General features: G+C 40.7%; 1 protein-coding gene and 1 long non-coding RNA gene across 16 annotated transcripts in view; one reads left to right on the forward strand and one right to left on the reverse strand.

Annotated features, from left to right (window-relative positions):
• Window positions 1-4140, reverse strand: part of SUPT20H (SPT20 homolog, SAGA complex component) — a 34742-nt gene extending 30602 nt beyond the window's left edge. For all 15 annotated transcript variants that reach the window (XR_005565419.1, XR_003544058.2, XR_005565420.1 and 12 more), the window contains exons 1-3: window positions 4055-4140; window positions 3312-3409; window positions 764-799 (exon numbers count right to left, since the gene is read on the reverse strand). Coding sequence is in view for 12 of the 15 variants with exons in the window: in XM_039386218.1 (XP_039242152.1) it covers window positions 764-799; window positions 3312-3314 (39 nt within the window). In the remaining 3 variants the exon portion in view is untranslated. The remainder of the gene's footprint in view (window positions 1-763; window positions 800-3311; window positions 3410-4054) is intronic.
• A 14069-nt stretch (window positions 4141-18209) lies between these two features.
• On the forward strand, window positions 18210-20847 carry LOC120324251. The gene is made up of 2 exons (XR_005565418.1): window positions 18210-19110; window positions 20682-20847. It is a non-coding gene; the product is annotated as an uncharacterized LOC120324251 (long non-coding RNA).
• Window positions 20848-21151: the final 304 nt, after the last annotated feature.

The following is a 21151-nucleotide window of genomic DNA, read 5'->3' on the forward strand; positions in this document are numbered from 1 at the left end:
ACCAAATTTATGCATACTGGCTCAACAACATCTACAATCAAGTACTCCTCAACAAAACTAATTTCAGGAAGTTTACTTTTCCCCTTGTCTTTTGCATTTACATTTGTTTTCTCTATAGAGCTGTGCATTATAAATACAATTCATGTTCATTAAATATTCCTATTAAAAAAGAATAAGAGAGATATCATCCTACATTAAATATGATTTATATTCTAATAAGGTTTTTCCTAATCACTGTTCTTTGTCTGAAGTATTTTGATTAACAGCTTAGTTCAGAATTTCAGTGAAGAGAGGATCGCCCACAGAAACATTTCCCATTACAGGAATGGTTCAAGGTAACGTGTCACGTGTCAGCAGGAAAGAACATGAATGTGAAGACACTCGCCTCTTTGTTCTAACTGGGCTATCCTTAAAAACAAACAGGATTTTACCATATATTTCTGCCAGCTGTCTTGTAGAGCTCTGCCTATTTCACAGCACACAGATGCTAGTTTAAAAAGGGAAAACTGAAGTCCTGCATAGTCTATCACCATCATACTTGATGTCTGTAGTACAATGGGTAAGAGACAAATATATGACAACAATTGTAGTGAGAATTTTGTAAACTCAGTGTTACATGTATGGGTGATTATTTATACACGTACCTATATTTACATAACATGCTTTTCCACTGCTTTTCAGACAAAATAAAAATATAACTTGTATTTTTACAACTGTGAGATGAATATATTATGTACAAGCAAGTAATTTAGCTGCTTCTTACCTCAGCACGATCCAATGCCTGTTCTAAAGCTTGTTGCTGCAAGAATCACAAAGGGTTTTTCAAATTACATGACTTGTTTAAACATCCTCATGCATAAAACAACACATATGGACTTATAATTATAAGATGTGCTCAAACATTCTTTAGCACATACTAAAAAGCTGAAATCTCATATAACTGTATCACAAGGTTTGGCTAAATTATGTAGCCTTAGAACAATGAAAGGTAATTGAAATTAAAAATAGGAATAGAAATTACACCTAATAAAAGCAGTAACAAATATGAACCGAAACACTTAGCGATGACAAATAGATAACCTGTTCTCCTTTGTTAAGGTGGTCACCGACTCAACAGAAAGCCTAAGCCAAAGTGTCCCTCAACAGTTGTCCGGGAAGAAAACATTTTAACTTCTAGATACTGGTGCCCAAGTATTAATACATAAAATGGAAATTAAGATCTTTTGTTAAGAATGTTACTTCTGCACACAATACAATTTGAGAAGAGTTTCTTATGACATACTGTTAGGTGGCTAAGAAACAAAACCAGCTTCCACTCCAGATTTCCTCTAAAGTAGGCTAAGTCTGGACAACTCTACCAAAACACAGCAAAATCTGGAAAAGCTACTCTATATCCCATTGCGTAGTATACTCAATACCATTTACTTTATTGAATTTAGCTCCTCTGAAATGTCTTTCACTTCAGTATACCTGCAGCCAATATTCCTGTATTTCAAGAAGATCAAAAAGAATAATGAGTTCTTGGACTAAAATTTAACAAGTATTTCAATCCAGAATAAACAAAAAAAGAAAGTCTTCCTTGGTGCCTAACTTTCCTCCTCTGGCACTCACTTTAGCTCTGATGCCTCCTTTGCGTCCTGCGTCCTTTGTACAGGAATAACATGCAGCTGCTAAATGCACCTGATATGGTTTGAAGCTGGCTCCCTGCCAGGTCTCCAAACCTTACCACAAGAAGTCGTCCCCCCCCCAAACCTCAGGGAGAAGAGGGAGAAAAAACAACCAAGAAAACCCGAAACGAGAGAGAGACAGCTAAAGTGATATATATAAATATATATAAATATATTTACACTTATGTTACAGTATATACAATTGAAATATATACAATTTCACAAGGGCAAGGGAAAGGGGAAGGGAAAAGGAACAAAACCAAAATAAAAAATATATATATATATCCCGATTAGTGGCCCAATATCTAAACAACTAAAAGAGTTAGCAAAGAAATATCTCACTACTCTCCTTGGGACAACCGAAAGTCGCTCTGGACTGATCGCCGGCAACCTCTGTCTCCCAGGGTCGGCAAGGCCTAACCAGGCCTCGCTCCCCAACACGGCAGACTCAACAGCAGGGAACCTGCACGTCCAAGCCGCCGGAAGGAAAGAGAACAAAGGCCTCTCCTCCTTTCTTCTTATAGTCTGGCTTACGTAAAAATCGTAGGGAATACTGGGTAAATCTGGACCCTTCCTTGGTTACAAACTGGTCACCAAGGAAGGCCTAGCCCAAACCACCACAGCACCAGACAATGAAACTGATTCGGGGCAGGGAGGAGAGAGAGAACAATACTAAGAACTAAAGTCTTGTAGGAGAATGCTTGGGACTTGATTCAGCCCCACGAAAGTCCAGAGAAGCAATGCAGTAATTTCAGGGACAGGTGGATAATGCCCTTAGGAACGTAATGTAACAAGCTCTAATATTCAGTAAAGCTTAAAACATTTGTAATAGATATCTCTTCCCACATACATATTTGTGTTATTTCCTCAGTTTAAACCACCCCTATGAGCTGTTCGTGAAAGCAAATACCTTTACTTGAACGTCAAGGAACAGAAGGCGCGTGAGCCATGTCCAATCCAAGGTAGCACCAGTTATTTCACAGATAGTGAATATTTCATATTTTGTTATAATAGAATTCAAGGAAGAAAAACATTACACAACAACAAAGTAACAACAAAGAAATATACAACAAAACCACTCAGGCATTTTACCATTCATCTACAACATACCTAACACGAAATTTCTTACCTGTTCACGAAAAAAGCCATCTACTTAATATGCTATTACTTCTTAGAATCCACCACTACAAAACATGTAAATTTTCAAGTGTCTAGGTGTTTTAATGAAAATGTCTAATACTCATGCTTTCTATTTAAGTCTAGTGGATAACTGCATGATTTCAGATATTCAGTTTCCTGACTGCTTAACACTAGGTAACAATCCAAAGCAATATTAGGACTAGTGAACAGAACACTATGTGGAAGCAGGATTTATATGCACCCAACTGTCCATCAATTGTGACTGAAAACCCACCACTAGCTTCATATGACAATTCCTATGATGCACTGGTCAGTGACTAAGTGTTCAGAAGCATTCGCAAGCTATGAAGGAATGAAAAAAGGAATGTCAGAGCCCAGAAGTGACATGCAAAATAATTTTTTTAAAGAAGATGTGAAACATTGATGGTATTCTCCTCGTCAGCCAGACAGGTAGCACGCTAGAGCAAAAGGATCTGAAAATATATTATCCGAATCGTAACTTACCATTGTAGTTGAGGCCACGTGACCAAACTACAAAAGAAGTACTCAGGGAGTTTGGTGCAGCAGGCAAAGAATCATATTTTATGGTCACAATTGGGGTACTGAAAAAAAAAGAGTAAAAATATCACTAAGAAACTAAATGAGTATTTTATTTAAATATAAGATTTTTCGTAGCTAGTTGTACTGAAATGTCATTTGCATAGTATCCTTTCCTCCAAACGTAGAAACAAAAGAGTTCCATTCACTGCTAGTGTAGAGGTTCTCCTTCTAATGACTACTACTCCTCCTTATAATCATTTTGCACTAGTTACATTAAATAGTAATAAGCATGTAAGTAAGCTTATATAGCCAAGTACTCTTCTCTATTGCAGCAGTCTGCCTAGACATCCCACATATCATATCCTCAGATGCACAGAAGGCTAAAATATTTAATGACAATCAGAGCGCTTAGCACACTCCATCAGTTCTTTTGTTTTGCTTTCGAGCAGGTGTTATTCCCAGCCAACACCTCCACTAGCGGTGTCTTCCAGCCCTGTTTTGCGATGTTAGTTTAACACTGACTCACGGCAAGCGTCTGCCGGGGCGGAGAGCGACCGAGGGCAGCGGCCGGCCAGGAAGGGCCGGGCCGGCCTAAGCCGAGGGTGCAGGACGGGTCCCAGTCCCGACACCTCCCGCCGCCCCCTCCCCGGCGCGGTCGGGGGAGTGCCATACCCGGGGGACCCCCGCGCTCCGCCAAGCGCAGCTACCTGTCGGCCTGTCCCGCGGAGCCCCCGGCACATCGGCCCCGCCGCCCGCCCGACCATCCACCCCGCCGCTTCCGAGCCGCTCCGGAAGGGGCGGGAGCGGCGCCATGGAGAGCGGGCGGGCAGGGCGGGGAGAGACTGGCGGCGCTGTTTGCGGTGCGGAAGTCCGGAGGGTTCAGTGGTAAAAAGAGAGCTGGGAGAGTTCTTCGAGGCGAAGGATTAATTCCGTTATGAAGGTCAGAATAGGTTTCCGTGTGTCTCAAGGGTGCTGTAAGGATATTTGAAGGTTTTTGGTGTGTGACTCCCGGCTAGCAGCACGTCGTGGAAACTGGTTTCTTTTGAGAGCAGGGAGGATTCAGAGTATCCTGAGCTGGAAGGAACCCACTGGGATCATCAAGTCAAGTTCCTGGCCCTGCACAGGACAACCCCAAAAATCACACCATGTGTCTGAGAACATTGTCCAGACACTTATTGAACTCTCTCAGGTTTGGTGCCACGACCACCTCCCTAGGGAGCCTGTTCCAGTGCCTGACCACCCTCTGGGTAAAGAACCTTACTGTAAAATCCAGCCTAAACCTCCTATGACACAGCTTCATGCCATCCCTTTGGATCCTGCCACTAGTCACCTGAGAGAAGTCCCTCCTCTTCCCCTCACAAGGAAGTTGTAGGGTAGGATGAGGTCTCCCCTCTGTCTCTGCTTCTCCAGGCTGAACAGAGCAAGTGACCTCAGCTGCTCCTCATATCTCTTCCCCTCAAGGCCATTTACCATCTTCTTGTCCCTCCTTTGGACGCTCCCTAAAAGCTTAATGTCTTTCTTACTTTGTAGCACCCAAGACTGCATGCAGGACTTGAAGTGAGGCTGCCCCAGTGCAGAGAGGAGCCAGACAATCCCCTTGCTCGACTGGCTGGTGATGCTTTGCCTGATGCCTCCCAGGACACGGTTGGCCCTCCTGGCTGCCAGGGCACTGCTGACTCATATTCAACGTGCCATTCAATGTTGTTGTTGGATTTGTAACAACACATATGTTGTTACAGATTAACAAACATCACTATTGCTTGATAAAATGTCTGTATGATAAAGGATTGTAACATCATCATGTTAGGAAAACGGTTAATTTATTATTTGTATTCCTAAAAGAATAAGAACTGGGGAAAAAATATTTTATCTTCCCACAACATGAACAGGAGAGTCGAAGGATGTGGCTAAAATAAACTAGTCCCAGGATCACATGAGATGCGTACAGTGCTGTGTTAGATCACTTCTAAGGGCATCCATACTCTTAAGTATTTCCAAGCGCTCCTAGGCACATCTCCACTATACATGGCACATACTGTCCCTCAGTACAGCACTTACCTGACTTGTAGCATGTTACTTCCAGGCCTTTCTAAAACTTCCAGCTGAGTCATAATTTATTTGCTCACAGCAATAAGTGAATGTTCTACCCTGTGATCCAGCAGCCAGTCCTAGGGGAAAAAAACACACCTAAGACTACCTTTCAATGGCTTTGTTAACCTTGCAGTGCTGACTTGTCCTAAAAAGGAGTGACTTCAAGAAAGTTTAAACGCTGTGAGCTCCAGGTAGCTCTGGACAGAGTGAAGTGCTTCCTGGAGGACCACCCAGGTACTCTGTCCTGGTGCTGACACTGTTTTGATTTCAGCACTGTATTCTTTGTAGCCCTTCTGTGTCTCACAGCATAGCCAAAATGTTGTGAGTCATAATTGGTGATGGTGCCTAGAGTCTCTCAGAGGTTCTCAGTACACAGAATAAAAACCTCTGATGAGATCAGTGTTTTTCAGCTGTGGGCATAAACAAGTTGGACACCTAATTTCAGCAATTGAGAAGCTACTTTATTGGTTTGTTAGGAGCCCATGTTGTTCCTGAACACCAGAGAAAAGGTAATCAGGATCCCATCCTGGTCCAGGAGCAGGTGGCATTTCTTCCTCAACTCATCCAGGTGCTTAATAGATGTATGGTACAGCAGTTCTGCAGCTGCATTTGATCCAGCTTTGAAGTTAGCTCACCTTTGAGCATGCAGTTGGGCTACCTTTTAACCTAAATTTTTCTAAACTTCTGCACTGTATGCCATCTTCTTCACATTGCCCAGTAACTGTAAAAGTTGTCAGAACATGATTGTCATTGTGAAAGCCACTTTTGGGTCAATTTTGTTGTGAACTGAAGAACACTGGGAATGTGAGAGTGCTAAACTGTTAGCTGGGCTTTGTTTTGAAAGTATTAATTATAATTTTTTTTATTTCAGCTTAAGTCTGTAACTTTCTGTATTTTAACGTGATTAAAGAGTTGAACATGGCAAAATACAGGCATAAATTAAATCTCATTTCATCTCAGCTTCATCTGATGCTCAGAGCAACATTGTGGAGCTCTGGCTCGCCACCAGAGTGGCAATCTGCAGGAAGTTCTTGTGTGTCTAAACTCTCTCATGTTTCACTTGGATTAGACAGGCTACCCCTCTCTGCCCAGCAACATCCTCACCCTCTTTGAAGGACCTACACATTAACATGTTCTTTTGCCATGGTCTAGCTTGGTGAGCGTGATGCCAACTCTTAGTTGACTGCACAATCTGTTACTTCTCAGTGCCCATCTGATCAGGTCTTCTGTTGGCTCACGTTGTGTTGCTTTGGGAACGGCTCTTTGCCAGTGTGCCAAATGCCAGAAAGTCCCATGGGCATTCACTGCAGAGAAACGGTGACCTGAGTAGCTGCAGAAATTTCATAAGACCTCCTTAATAAGGCTTATTTAATAATCCCAATGTCACATTTTCTGGTCCATTCCTCTAGAAAGATTATTGTTATGTGGAAAAAATTATCACTTTACTCTCAGCTATTCACTGTTTGGCTGTAGAAAATGAAAGATTGGCACTTGAGCTGTGTTCTTAGCCTGTACCACCAGGATTCATGTTTTGAATGCCTTTTTACTTCACTTTGGGCTGGAATGAGGAGATCTAACCTCTCAAGAGTGTAATGCATAGCCCTGATGTGCCTGAAGACTCCCCAAAATACCTGGTATCCAAGGCAGAAACATTTTCTCAGACCTCAGCAATAACCTGTGTTATGTTCGGTCTCCTGGAGGGTGTATGACCTTCTTCCAGAGCTACCTCCACGTTGGGATATGTCTGGGCTGGAGAATCTGGCCAAAGGCATCTCAGTGTTGGATCTGGAAATGGGCTTTCTTCTCAAAAGAGGAACTAGGCATCTTAGATCATGGATGATTTTGTGAATGCTCTAAACATATTGTCTCTTTATGCCCTCTTTGTCCCCATATCAGAAACTAATTAATATGTATTCCTTAGTGTGTGCAGCTGGAATAAATGATGAACATATGGTCAACTTTTACACAATGACAGACATTATTATAGTTATGGTCTTGTGAATGCTTAGTGTTATCTGTTCTAAGTCTATTATGGTCATTCTACCATCTTCTGCTTGACTTGGCATATATTAGTCATATGTATTTTACTGAAAATTAGTCTTTTCACTGCAGATAGTTTGTCACTGGAGCTAACTAGCTAAAAATCACTTACATGACAGTAGTAAATCTAAGATCATTAAAACTAGAGGTATAAAACATCAGTGTCAATCAAAACAATTACTTTCTTTATAATTCTATTTTAAAATATGCAGATTTTTGGGAGATTCTATCCATGTCCTTATCCTCCTGCAAAGATTGTAGGATTTGTGATGATGCTTTTGAGATAGGAAAGATTGGTGATGGGCATTCAAATACTGTAATACCTTTCTGAATTTTGCTATACTTGCTCAGAATAGGAGGCAGTAAATTCAGAGACTTTTATTCTGAGTTCAGTGATTAAGTTGGGAGCACTGGATGTGCTTTCCTGGTCATTTAGCTACTGATTGTAGTAGGTGAACTTCCTCACCACCATCTTCCTTTCCAAGGAATTCTGAGCATCAGGCTGAGATAATTTGAAACATTAACTTCTATATAGTCTTTTCCCTCTTAAATGACCAGAGTGGATTTCATTATGAAAACTGCCTCAGTTACTCATTCTTTTGGAAATCTTAGACTTTCCTATACCAACTCATATTTTCTTCATTTCTATCCAGTTGTCTTTGTGTTCTCTGTGCTCTCTACAATCCATGTGGAAAAACCTGAAGACTTTGAAATAGCAAAGCTGGAGGTTTGAAAGTGATCTGGGAACCCAATGACTTTTCCAGTGAAAAAAATGGAAAATCAGTCCTCAGGGCTGGTAGTCCCTCTTGTTGCTTGTCCATCTTGTCCATTCTTGAGTGTAACCCACTTAAAGAACAACCGTCAAAGGTATTGGCAAAAAGCAGATTTTAATATGAATTTGTGAAAGTGCAACTTTAACAGAGTTGATGGCAAGGTTCACTCTATTGCTTATTATGTAGATGAAACATACAGAGTAAAATTGGATTGGAATCAACATAGAATAATTTACACAGAGACTGGGGATTCAAAGATGAAGGTGCAAAGGATATAAACACAAAAGATAAGGGTGCAAAAGGGTTTAGCAGCACTTAATTATTAACCGATTTAACAATTAAAAAGTGATTAAATAGGATTTACGACAATTAAAAGCAGTGACTTAATTATAGATTCATAATAGCAACATTCATGTCATGATAAATTCACACAGATGCACACAAGCAAAGAGAGGTATACAGCTATATCTAAATGTGTAAAGGTACCTATTAAAAATTCCTCTCAGTTTCAGTGAAATACTCTCCACAAATCCCTTAACATTCCTCAACAGGCATGGGTTGCACCTAGAGGAAGGCATGTGAGGGGTGGAGTATCAGCCTAGCCCTTGTCATCAGCGACAGTCTTTTCTATATTGCAGACTTGAGGGTTCACAAGTTCTGGGGTGTGTCCCACTCAGAGGGAGGTGCTGGTACAGCCCACTGCAGTCCAGGAGAGCTCAGAGGGCCTCATTTAGGACCACTGTTTATAGGGTCGCAAATTGATTGTCTTTAGTCATCCTCAAAGTTTCCATCCTCAGGTTGGTAATTGCTGAAGTTTCGAAAACATTTGGAAATTGTTTCCAAAAGTCCAGCAACAATGATACTGTTCCACTTGGGCTACCATTCAGGTAGGGAATATTCCAAGACTGTCAATGGATGGTCAGGCAGTTAATGGTTCCTGTTATTGTCAGTGACGTTTCCACCTTTTCCATTCAAGGGCTCCTGGTATGGTCAGGGGCACTTCACTGTCCAACTGGTGCTGTAAAGGGTGCTTCACTGCCCAGCTGGTTTGGTCAAGGCTTGTCAGGAACTGCTGAGATTGTAGAGCAGGCCTGAGGGCAGGCGACGAGGGAGTGTACCAACACATCTAATCACCTTACAATTTGTTCCATCTATTTTTTAATTTGTCCATCGTCTTATTTTCTTATTTGTGCAGCATATGTCATTTAAAAAGCCATCTTTTTAAGATCCCTTATTACCATTCCTCGTACACATGCAGAGCATTTGAAGACAGATGCTATCCAAGAAATAATGCAGTGAGTAATCTTGTAGTTAACTGGCTAAATGTCATTGACAGCTCTTGCTGCCAAACTGTGCTTTCTCCATCAGAACGGGAAATGGCAACAAGGAGTACTGAAAGTCATTTCCCCTCATTCCTTCTGTGCTTTCATTAAGCTTTCCATTTTCTCATATATGAGTTTTTGTATTCTGTTTCTCAGGAAACTGTTAACTGAGAATAAGACCCAGTACAGGATTTCAGGCTGGGTCATTTCAAATGAATGAATACTGTGGACCCAGTTTTGCCTCTACCTTTGCTTTGCTGTGTTTGCATTATGAGGGGAAGGCGTTGGAGAGAACAGGCATTCTGCATTTCCTTTTCTACAAGCCCTTCTAGCATTGTACTGTCTTGTCTGCAAGATCTCACCATTTTCTATACTACTGGCCTCTCAGCACTAGAAATTTGGTATTATAGAATGTTGCCACCTTGTTGTTTACCCATTTGCCCAGATGGTTTCTGAATGTGTTAAGTGGCACAGGTCCCTCACAGCCACCTGTGGAGTCTTTCTGGTTCCCTATAGAAACAGGCTGTTTATTCTTTCTTTTTGATTCTTATTTGCTCTCAAAACTCCATGTTCTGTCAGTCTCTAAATCCAACCTTGATTCCCTGTAGTCCTCGTAGGACTTCACGCAACTTCTGCAGTCTTGTCAGTTGCCCTTAGGCCCTCGTCATCCCAGCAAACTGAATTCTGTTGTTCGACTGAGCAAGTGTTGTTGTCTGCCCATAACTCAGTGTCCCAAACTCCTTTTTCTGATAGCAGCATCCCCCTTTTAGACCTCAGTAGGAAACATGATTTTCTTTTGTTTGAGTCAAGAACCTTATATGGTATAACAGATGAGAGGAACAGATTAGAGTCTGTGTACCCCATGCTCCTAAAGGCTAGTGTGCTTTATTACAGAAAGGGCTCTGCAGTGGAAATCCACCACTAGATGAATCAGCATTTGACTTTAGCTGACTCCAGAAAGACAATTCAGGTTTGTTGATAACTGCATTTGAGTTCTTATATATAGATGTCTTCTTAAGGTCCCTCCATTCTTCATCCCTTTCACTGTGGCTTTTCTGCCTTGGGTCTTCAAAATTGGTTTGTTCTGTCATCATGGCTAGACTTTGTGAATGAAGATTTGGGGAGGGCTCTACCCACATTTGTTACAAGCTGGTGGCTAAAAAGGCCAATACGAGACAGGCACGTCCGGTTGCAAAAGGCACAGCAGAAAGACTCCTTAGGTGGTATATTCTGCAAGGTACGATTCTTTCTGCATTGTCTTTTCTCCTCAAGGGTGATCCTGCGTGTGTTCTCAAAAGCATCCTCAGTGTTATAGATGGTGTGTCTCCAGGCCTCCCGACTGGAGGCCAGAGTAGACCAGTTATGGTGATCAATATGGCCAAGGCTGAGATGTTTTTTCAGGGAGTCCTTGTGTCTTCTCTTTGGGGCTCCTCTCTTGCGGCAGCCGGTGGCAAGTTCACCATAAAGCAAGATCTTAGGGAGGCGGTGGTCCTTCATCCTGGAGATGTGCCCTGCTCAGCGCAGCTGTGAGAACACAGAGGCCATGGTTTGTTCTGTAATACTGACAGAACAATACTAGACAATACATTTTAGTTCTCTCAGCATTGTTTATTCACTAAATTAAGCTTTGAAATCAGTTGATCCTACTCTCACAGCCCCACAAGAGGAAGAGGGAATAACTATGCTGCTGCAAGGCTCTTTTGGGAGATGAGCTATGGCAGAAATGTTTGCAATGACTCTTCTTTCCCTTCTGAGACTGAGGGAAAGTAAATCCATTCCTTTGGAAAGGTGCTTTCCTGCACGTGCAACCCCAGGTACCTTCTTGGGACAAAAAGCTCTCAGTTTCTTACCTCCCCTTTCTTGCCTACCTGTTGTCCTGAGTGTACAAAGCCTTCAGCAACCTGGTCTACCTGCATAGCTGATCTTGCCATGAACAGGCAGATGGGCTCTTCAGGTCCTGAATTAACTGAAAAAGAGCTCAGTTATCTATAAAAAGGTCAGTCAAAGATTGACTATAAATCTCTGATACCTATTATTAGAGCAATTTTTTCCCAGAATTTCTTAGACAAGTACCAACTTTTACAATATATGTTTCAGTTTGCTCATTGTGTTGAACAATAAAAATACAAGCCAGAAAAGGCAGTGCAAGAATTTTCAGATCTAAGTGTTGTGATGGGACTGCGAGCTTTTTAGTTTTAAAAATTTCTCTGTGTGTGAGAAGTCAGTCTCATTGGTAATTTATAGAAATCGGATTATTCTTTAACAATAACAAACTTTCGTTAGTAATATCTGTCTGTAAGTGGATCTGCATGATTAGTACATTTGATGCATTTATGGGAACAGAATACCAGAGTTCTGTAGCCATAGGTGATACACTTGTCCCAGTACAAAATTGCAAGGCTGTTTTTTATTTTCTTGTGTTGTTTCAAAATTAAATGGCATGCAGGCCTGTGAATCTGAGTCAGATTCATATGCTCAGGCTGAGACAGTGATTCAAGTATGGTCCCTCTCATTTGAGTAAAAAAAAAAAAAAAAGACAGGACAGCATGCTATGAGTAGAAAGTGCTCAAGTCAGATAGACTGTGGGCATGTGATGAAAATAAGGGCAAAGAGACATGAACTCCTGCATTCTAACTCAGTTATGCCACTGACTTTCTGTGTGGGCTGTTATAAATCCCTGTGATTAACATTTCCTACTCTGGGTACGTACAGCTTCTGCCTATTTTTAAGGTCAGATACACCTTGTCAAGTACAACCATCCACTCTTTTGTAGGTAGATATTTCTAATTTGACTGCTTAAATGGAATTTTACTGTTGGTGAATAGAGATGAACAGCATTCTTATTCAATTTATCTTTATTTTGTTCACTGAACATTTGTTTTTCCTTCCTGAATGCAGGCAGAGAAAGTTACAGAGAAACCTGCTGATTTATTCACAGGCAGTAGAGGTCAAGAAAACATGAAATATCATGGAATAAATGTTTTGAAGTGACTTGGGGTAGGTTTCAGTGTGTAATTAAGACACATAAAATAACTATAAGTGAGGTGGGAGCTTAAGTCTTTGTTACACTCCACAAAGCCTAGAAATCAATTCAGCTCACTCTAAAGTAGGTATTTTGGGTAGGCTCCAGTTGCTTGAAGACTTCTTGGCTGCATTGAAGAGTTCCTCTGACTATGGGAGCATTAACACTATAGACAACTAAAATTATGTCTCCTCAAACTGAACCTTTATCCCTCAGTTTTGAGATGCTTAGCAGAGATGCCTTAAAAACAGTCTTGGTTTTCAGAATTTTCTGAGTTATATTTAGTGATTTAGTCATCTTTGTTGGATTTCTGGATTGATTATTAAAGAAGTTGATTTATGATTAGAAATTATCTATGATTTCTATCAGACAAATATAACACTTGAAGCTACTCAGTTCCAGTCATGTATTATTTTCAATTTTCTCTTCTGATGGAAGTTGCAGTGAAGGTGCCTATAGCTGCACTACCTCATCTACATTGCAGGACACTGTGAAACCTTAGGAAGATGATCAGGGGATTCACATCACAGATGTATGCGACACCTGGAGACAATCTCTATTCCACAACTTCTTCAACATCTCCATCTTGTTCCACCCTGAACTTATTTGCATCTCTAACACTTTACTTTCCAGTCCTGCATAAAAGACTCTCTCACTCCTACCAGAAGCTAATAGACATGAAGGAGGAGCAAGATGGGCAACCTGACCCAGAATGTTTAATTACCATCCCTTCTTCATTGCTTCCCGGTTGTTTGAACTTGACAGCTCCTACTGGACAAAGCACAAACTGTTCAATAGGAGATGAAGTGGGTAAAGACTTGCTTGGATTTCTGTACACAGAGAATATCAGAATGAATTTAGGAGCTAACAATCCTTTTCAGGATAGCAAATAAAGCAAGAATTTAATAGCAGATGCTAAATCTGAAATGGCATGAGCCACAGAGAGTAAACCAGAGACTGAGGTTATAGGACTGATTTTTGGATGCAGTTTTTCTGTTTTCTTGAGAAAGGGAGGGAGAAGGAGGTAAGAACTGAGGAGATGGACAGTGGTCAGGGTAGATCAACACCCTGATGATCTGGAGGCAGGCACACAGAGTTAGCTTGGGCCAGACTAGGTCACACAGTCCAGGTTACACTTTATATATAAGAAGGCTACTCTGCCTGGTCTTTTTCTTGCCCTGTGCTTGCATAGAACACATTATGAAAATTCCAAAGCATGCTTATAATAATTAATGTCTCGTGATGTTAATTGATGTTAAGTCAATCTGTTGTTTGTGTTTGGAATTGGGATAGCTGTCATACTTTTTCCAAGAGCTAGGGAACCTGTGGTTTGAGAAGTTTGGCACTGTAGGCACTTCAAGGAGAACTTAGGGCAATACAGATACAGCCAAAAATTCAGGTATGAGTCTGTGATGCCAAACTTACATAGCTTATTAGCATATAAAGGGTGGCTTACAATTAAACCATTACATTTAGAGTATTTCAAGGAAGAGAATTTGTCCAGTACCAGTTGATCCAACATGACTGATCATAGCAGTCAACTTGTTTTTACTGAACAGTGAGGTTGTCATGGCAAAGCACAGTGGTACAATAAAACAAGGCCCTCTAATTAAGTCAGTGATGTCTGGATGCAAGAATCTCAGTGTAACAAAGTTTAGGACAGTCTCTGGAATCCCTAGAAATTTTTGTCAAATTATTCTTAATTTGTTAAAATATAATATGTATGTTTCTATTATGAACAAAATTGATGTGGATAGTGAGTCAATATGTAATAAGGATAGAAATATGATGTTTTCTTCTCCTTAGAAGATTAAAAAGCGTGTCTTTTATTGTGCTGCTACTGCAATGAATAAGCAAAGAAATGTATTATTTCTACATAATTAATTTTTGGATGGGCTGTTTTGACTGAGTGTTCCAGAATTCATAAGAAACAGACTTGTTGGCCTCGTCTTGCAGTACTCAGAATCTGGAAAACATATTTGCATTTTGAACTTGTACAGATGATATGAAAGTGCAGCACATTTGTCACTCTTTGGAAGAGGTATCTTTGTTTAATTTTTTTTATTATTATTTTTTATTCCAATAATTACGTCCTTGTTATGTTCTGTCTGTCTAGTTTGGTGTGATTCCCATTTGCTTAGTTCACATCGAATCAGAATAACATTAGTTACACTAATGTAGGTACATAATGTGACTAAGAGAATCAACTGTATGAGTGCTTTCATAAGGATTTATGTGCTGGAGACAGTAGGATATGTAGGAAGGAGCATAGCAGAGTAACTGTGGCTATCCTATTCAGACTGTCCCTACATCATTTACCCTGTGTCGGGAATTTGAAGTAGGCAGCCCTCATTCCTGTCACTTTGTGTCCTTCTTTGGCCTTCTAGATGAAGACATCTGAATTTAATGTTGCCTCTTGTGTATTTTCTGCAGTCTTCATGTAGAAGCCTCCCATATTTAATTGGAAAATCATTGCAGTAATCTTTTCAGAGTTCTGGATTTAATTTTCACTGTAGGACAAAAATAACAGGAAACCTAAGATTCTCACTCTTTGAAGTCTGGAGTGTATTGTGGAAGTGTTAAGTTTTTACTGAATGTGTCAGTGGTTCATAAGCCTTTGCAGGAATCAGGTATTCTTAGATGATAGAAAAATTGGAATGTACTTATCCCTAACCTGATTTACTTGTTTTTCTGAAGGCAGTGATAGATATCTCTTGGTCTAAAGGTAAGTTTACCAAAAAAAGATAAGTTAACCAAACTATGCAGATAGCTAAGAGACTAATAATAGGGTTCACTTAATACAGAGCTCCCAACGGGAATGAGCAGTCATCTGCTGAATGTCAAAACACCTCATCAATCAGAGGGACGTTGGCATAAGGCAAACATAGTACTGCTGTTAGCCTGTAATTAATTTTCAGTTGTTTAATGAAACAGTTAGTCCTTGACTGATTGCATGGCTTTGCTGCAACTTCTACGTTTTCCAGCTTTAAATGAAATTGTTTATGAGACTAGATTAGTGTGTTATCCTCCCTGCAATGCTGTTTCACTGAACCACCAGAGGTCAGAGCTGTACTGCTAAAGTACATGGTTAAAAATCATCTAGGAAGAAATCCCTTAAGATATTGCCAGAAGTAATAATCTTGTCTGAGACTTCTAAATTGTGGAAATTTAGAATATGTTTTATAATTCAGTTAATATTAAATAATCTGTTGTATTTAATACTGGTGAAGTAGGCCAATTTGGCAGGGATATGGTTAGTGACAAAAAATATCTAATCTCTTTTTAATTCATATATCTCTAAATTTCTATTACATTGCTGTTGCAGTTTTGGTTCCAGCTTTGTGATTCCATTTTATACACTGGTTATTTAAATGTCTACTTAAAGAAGATCAGAGACAGGTATAAAGAGTATTTCTTAGTTCTGTAGAACAAGGGTTAATTCCAGTCATGTCACCTTCTCAGCAATGTTTTGAAGGAATGGGTTACAATGGTAATGGTTTGTAATCCAAAGGATGGGCAAGGTCTTTGAAATAACATTTCACACACAGTCCAGGGACTTTTCCACATTACTTGCTGATTTCATAAGAACTGATTTCATCTTGTTATGAATAGCTAAAACACAGTGCATGATCAGTACTTTGTTAATATTTTATTCTGCTCTTTAATAGTGTTCCTTTTGTAAAATCCATGCATGCTAAAACAGGTTGACATGTGACATCTGACATGTGTGGCTCTGCAGCAGTGAAGCTGCAAAACCACAGACTGAAGGGACCATGGGAGAGCCAGAAGACTGAATCGGAAACTGAAAGCAAGAGGTTTGAAAGGTCTGATAGTGTTTGTTTTTAACATTTTTCATAGGGTGAAACCTCCCTCCTCCCCTAAATTTTTGAAAAAGTCAATAATTTAAAATATCACATATGCAGTTATGTATTTATCCAGAAAAACTAAGATTTTTTTCCCATGATAATTGGCTTCATTATTCTTCCAGAAATCTTGCACTTACAGAACTTGATTGAATTCGAGCAATGGAAGTCGTTGTTATGTTTCCAAGCGCTCTGATACCAATATTTGCAGGAGAATGCAATGTGATGGGTTTGTACATTTGTCAATAGTCTCTAGCAAAGGAAATCCCTTTGGCTATGTACTGGAATTTGTTTTCAATTTGTCTTAGTGAACCGAAGTTGGGAAAAGTAACGTGGACTCTTAAAATTTTCACAATATTGTAAGATGGTGCAGAACAAACATATCTATCTCTGTCAGCATGAAGGGTGATATATATTGTGATTATTTGCTACCATAAACTTTATTTAACTTTTGCTGTAGCACACTGACAGTCCAGGATAATTTCATTTGTTTTTTGTCAAGCCTGGCTGAGCAACCCTGTGTCTCAATATGAACAAACTGCCATTTTGAAACCTCAGTTGTTTTAAGTCTTTTAACGCTTACATTTTATTTGTCCCATGATGCTGTCTTTCAAGACACCCAATTAAAGAAGAGTTACTTATTCAGTACATCTTTGTCCTACTACTTATGCCAAAATAAATATCAAGAATTGCTTCTAAATACTAGTCATGTGTAGATGATGTAGCTGATAGCCTCAGCAATCTCATACACCTTCCTGCATGTCATAAGCTTTCTGAAACTAATTGGTTACACAGTATTTGGCAAGAGTTGGGGTAATGAGGCTCTAAAGAGTGAAGAACGACAATCTTTTTCTCTGTTGGGATGGGCTGGTGGATTATGATGGTCTCATGCTGGATATCCAGAGGCAGTTCTCTACGGAGAATTTCAAAGGTGTCCTGCTCTAAGAGGAAATTCTTAAATGTTGTCATCCCACTTGTAGCACAATGTAGTCTTGCCAAATGGATGTTAGTCTTTCAGGCCTTAGACCTTTCCTCTCTTAAGGGGTAATGAGAAGCAGACTTCGACCCTCCTTATTGCAATTGTCCTTGGCAAGGAATTCTGGGCCTTAATAGCACTTTTCTTTATTGCATTGCCAAGTCCCAGAATGAGGCATAGTATATGTGTATTGTGGATCCTTTGCTGACTAACATCTATGTTGGTCCCAACCAAGAAGGCAAGCCTTAGAAACCATGGAAGTGTGTCTGATGTGGATGAAAGTAATAAAAAAATCAAAGCAGTAGGAGCTTCAGGAATATGAACGTCCAGAGGCAGCATGTTAAGACACACTGTGCTCAGTAACTGCCCATGTGAGAGCATCTATGGGCTGAGGTTATTCACTGTGTGTGGCCTATATGACATGCTAGAGAGATGTGTGGGTAACTTCCAGGCTCTGAGAGATAGATCCTGTGCACAGGTCTCTGCCACCTAATTGGCATCTGGCCCAAGGTCACTCTGGTTTGGAAGGTGGTGAGTTTACTATCCTGCTATCACCATGCTATGCCACCTTGCTGAAGGGCCAGAGCAAGTGCTTTGGCATGACCATTTTTCTAGTGGAAACATATTGTAATCATATTAGGCAGAGCTAAATACCTAAGGATGTTTCATGAGTGCCAACTGTGGTGGTTTCACCCACCTGCCCCCCCCTCCCCTCCCCGCCAGGGCTGGAAATGGTTAATCCCCAGTAAGTTTCAGATGTAGGACCACTGGAGAGCTGTTTCGCCCCTGTGCAATTAACATACCACAACAGCGGGAAGGGAAGCTGTTGGCATAGTTGGAAAATCGGGCAGCCATGTAAGTGCCGAGGGGAGTCCCCCCCAAGTTTGGGGGAGCCCCTGGGCCCCGCTGCCCTGGCCCAGCCAGGACTGCGGGAGTTTTTCACCGTTCCCCCCACACACACTGCCAGTGGGGGCAGCGGCACAGCCCCGAGAGGCCGGCCGGGGCTGGAGCTGGGCCCCCGGCGGGCAGGCATGGCATTGGAGCAAGAGAGAAACTCCTCAGGAGTTTTCCAGCCGGCGTCACCGCGGGGTGGTGAGGAGCTGGCTGGGCCCTGCAGCAGCCACAGAGTAGCCTGGGACAGGCTGGAGCGGCAGCCGTGCTGCTGGTGCGGCGGCGATGGCCTGGGGCCGTCTGGCCCTGGCCCGGGCTGATGAGCCCTTGTGAACAAGCGGCGACAGCAATGCGCAGACAGCACAGAGCAGAGCGGGCCTAGAATATGGCACAGAGCTAAACCGAGCAGGTTTTTCTGGGAAGAGACTCTAATGAAATTTCGGGGTATATAAAAGACTGCGCAAAAGCTAGAAAAATCCTGCGACCGGGGGGGGAAGAACAGATCCAGCACAAAGGAGTCCTTGAACCTTATCCCCCGGGAGGAACCCCACGGGACAGGAAAAAAAGTCTCAAAAGCTTTAATTCCTTGACTGTGGCAAAGACCTGGTGAGACGAGAGTTCCCTCGAAACCCAGGAGGAGCTGCTCGACAGAGGCCGAGCAGTCGGTGGGAGTGCAGCCCGACCCCCAAAACCCCGATCGAGAGAGAGAGACTTTAACTATCGCTCTGAAAACTTCTCCTGAAATGATGTGGGAGGATCCAGGGGTGGTAGAAATTGTATTAATGGTCTGTATTTATTTATTCTTTAGTTTAAGTTTCTTTAGTTATAGTTTTCATACTTAAAATTGTTGTATATATATATGTATAAAATATTTATTGTGTTAGTGATTTTAATAGAATTCCCTTCCCCCATACTGGGTTGTATCTGTCTGAAAATTTCTCTCACTCCTGAACAAATTGTGGAGAAGCTTGGAAATTGAATTTTTTGGGGTCAAACCTACTACACCAGCATATTGACTGGGAAATCATATATGCTACACTGTTGAAACTGTTGTGAACAGCAGTGTTGCTAATCATAGCTTTTCCCACCTTTCTCTGCAGCAGGATTATTGCCCAGGAATTCCTCTGAAGGTAGAGCCATAGTAACAAAACTAAGGTGACATCGGTCCTTGCTCTCAAAAGATAATCAAATTAGATCCACATTTTTCATTCCTTTCTCTGGAGTTTTTCCTCACTTTCTTCCGTGTTCTTTTCTCCTATCTGGTTTGAAGAACCTTTTCTTAGTAATGAGCAATGGCCCAATTTGAATAGAGCTACCAGAAATAGTTCAAATTTTCTGCGCTCTCCCCTCACACTGTCTTATGCTAAAAACAGACATTTTTCTAAACATCCTAAAGCTGTGGGTAAGGGATTCTCTGGAATAGCAAGAACAGTGTCTTTAATTATCCAAGCAAGGACTTAAATGTGCATCATATACATCTTTTCTAATCACAATAATCATTGTGCAACCACTAATGGTGGAAAGAGGGACACTTCATTCTCCTTTATGGAGGGATTGATTCCTCTGCATACGCTCTGAGCATGCCTCAAAGTCTGAGCTCTTAAGGTAATAGGCCTGGGACTGGAGGAACACTTTACCTGGTTTATGCATGAAATAGGTGCTTAGTTTTCAGAGCTGTCAGGAGTACATTTCTTCTGAGAACTACCAGGTGCAGCATTCTAGGCATCAGGTGAGCTCTGGTATCAGAAACTTGGCCAGCTGCACAGTTTCTGTGCAGGTTGAACAGATACCAAATGGTGATTTTGCTGAGCTTCACTTCCAGTTAACATGCCTGAAATGGCATTTGGGACTCATCTACGGTGAGACTCAGGGACTTAAAGGAAATCTGGATGATGTTATTTAATGCTAATTTTAACTGTAGTAAAATTAATAATGGATCAATAAAGTAGCTGACAGCAAGGTCCTTCATTTTTTTCTCAAACTCAGAAAGACTGCCATTATGTTATAATTCTCTTTGCATGCCTCAAAATTTAGAAATTCTCAATATTTCTCTGTTTTAAGTCAATTTAAAATGGTATTCAGTATAAATATTATTCTTTTTTTATAAAGAAGTAGTTCTGAAAAGAAGTCAGATTAAAAATTGCTAAACTGACAGAGCATGGAAAAAATCACCTGGTGAGAAGGCCAAGTGTCCTTATGATGTAACTATGTCTTACATATCAGATCATAATTTTATTTGAGAATATATGTTTCTTTCCAGCTGTTGGCAGCTTCTGCTTTTCAGCTTTATGAGCCTCAAGTGTGTCTGTTAAGAAGAACATTGACTCAAAGCCATTTTCTTTTTGTTTCTTTTCAGATAGAGTCGAGTCACTGTATCTGCTTTTTGTGTAGAAAATCCAGAAAGCTCTCCTATGGGAATTTGCTTCCTTTTCATTTCAGATTTTTATTTTCTTTCTTTGATATATTATTTGTGTACAGTATGCTATAAATAATAAAACAAAAACTTTGAACTGATACTGAAATCTAGAGTATTTGGACCTTTCTTACAAGAACACAGCAAATGTGTTCCATATGTTAATGAAAAGTTGGCTTGTAATTCCTGTTTATATGTTAACATAAATGTCTTACCAAAACTAACAGCTACTCCTCATAATTTTAAGGACTTTTTTACTATAGGTTTCGTTTCAGTCCTGGAAGAGTGTGTAGCCAGGTAGGCTAACTGAAGAGACCACTAGCCCAAAGCCCGCTGCCTTAAAAGAAGCATAGTGCGCCTTTCACTAACCTGGGTCTCTCCACAATTTGAGATCCTTTTTTGTTTTGCTGCAA

This window comes from Pipra filicauda, unplaced genomic scaffold (assembly GCF_003945595.2).
Source record: "Pipra filicauda isolate LSUMZ 115617 unplaced genomic scaffold, ASM394559v2 scaffold473_size681673_pilon, whole genome shotgun sequence".
NCBI lineage: Eukaryota > Metazoa > Chordata > Aves > Passeriformes > Pipridae > Pipra > Pipra filicauda.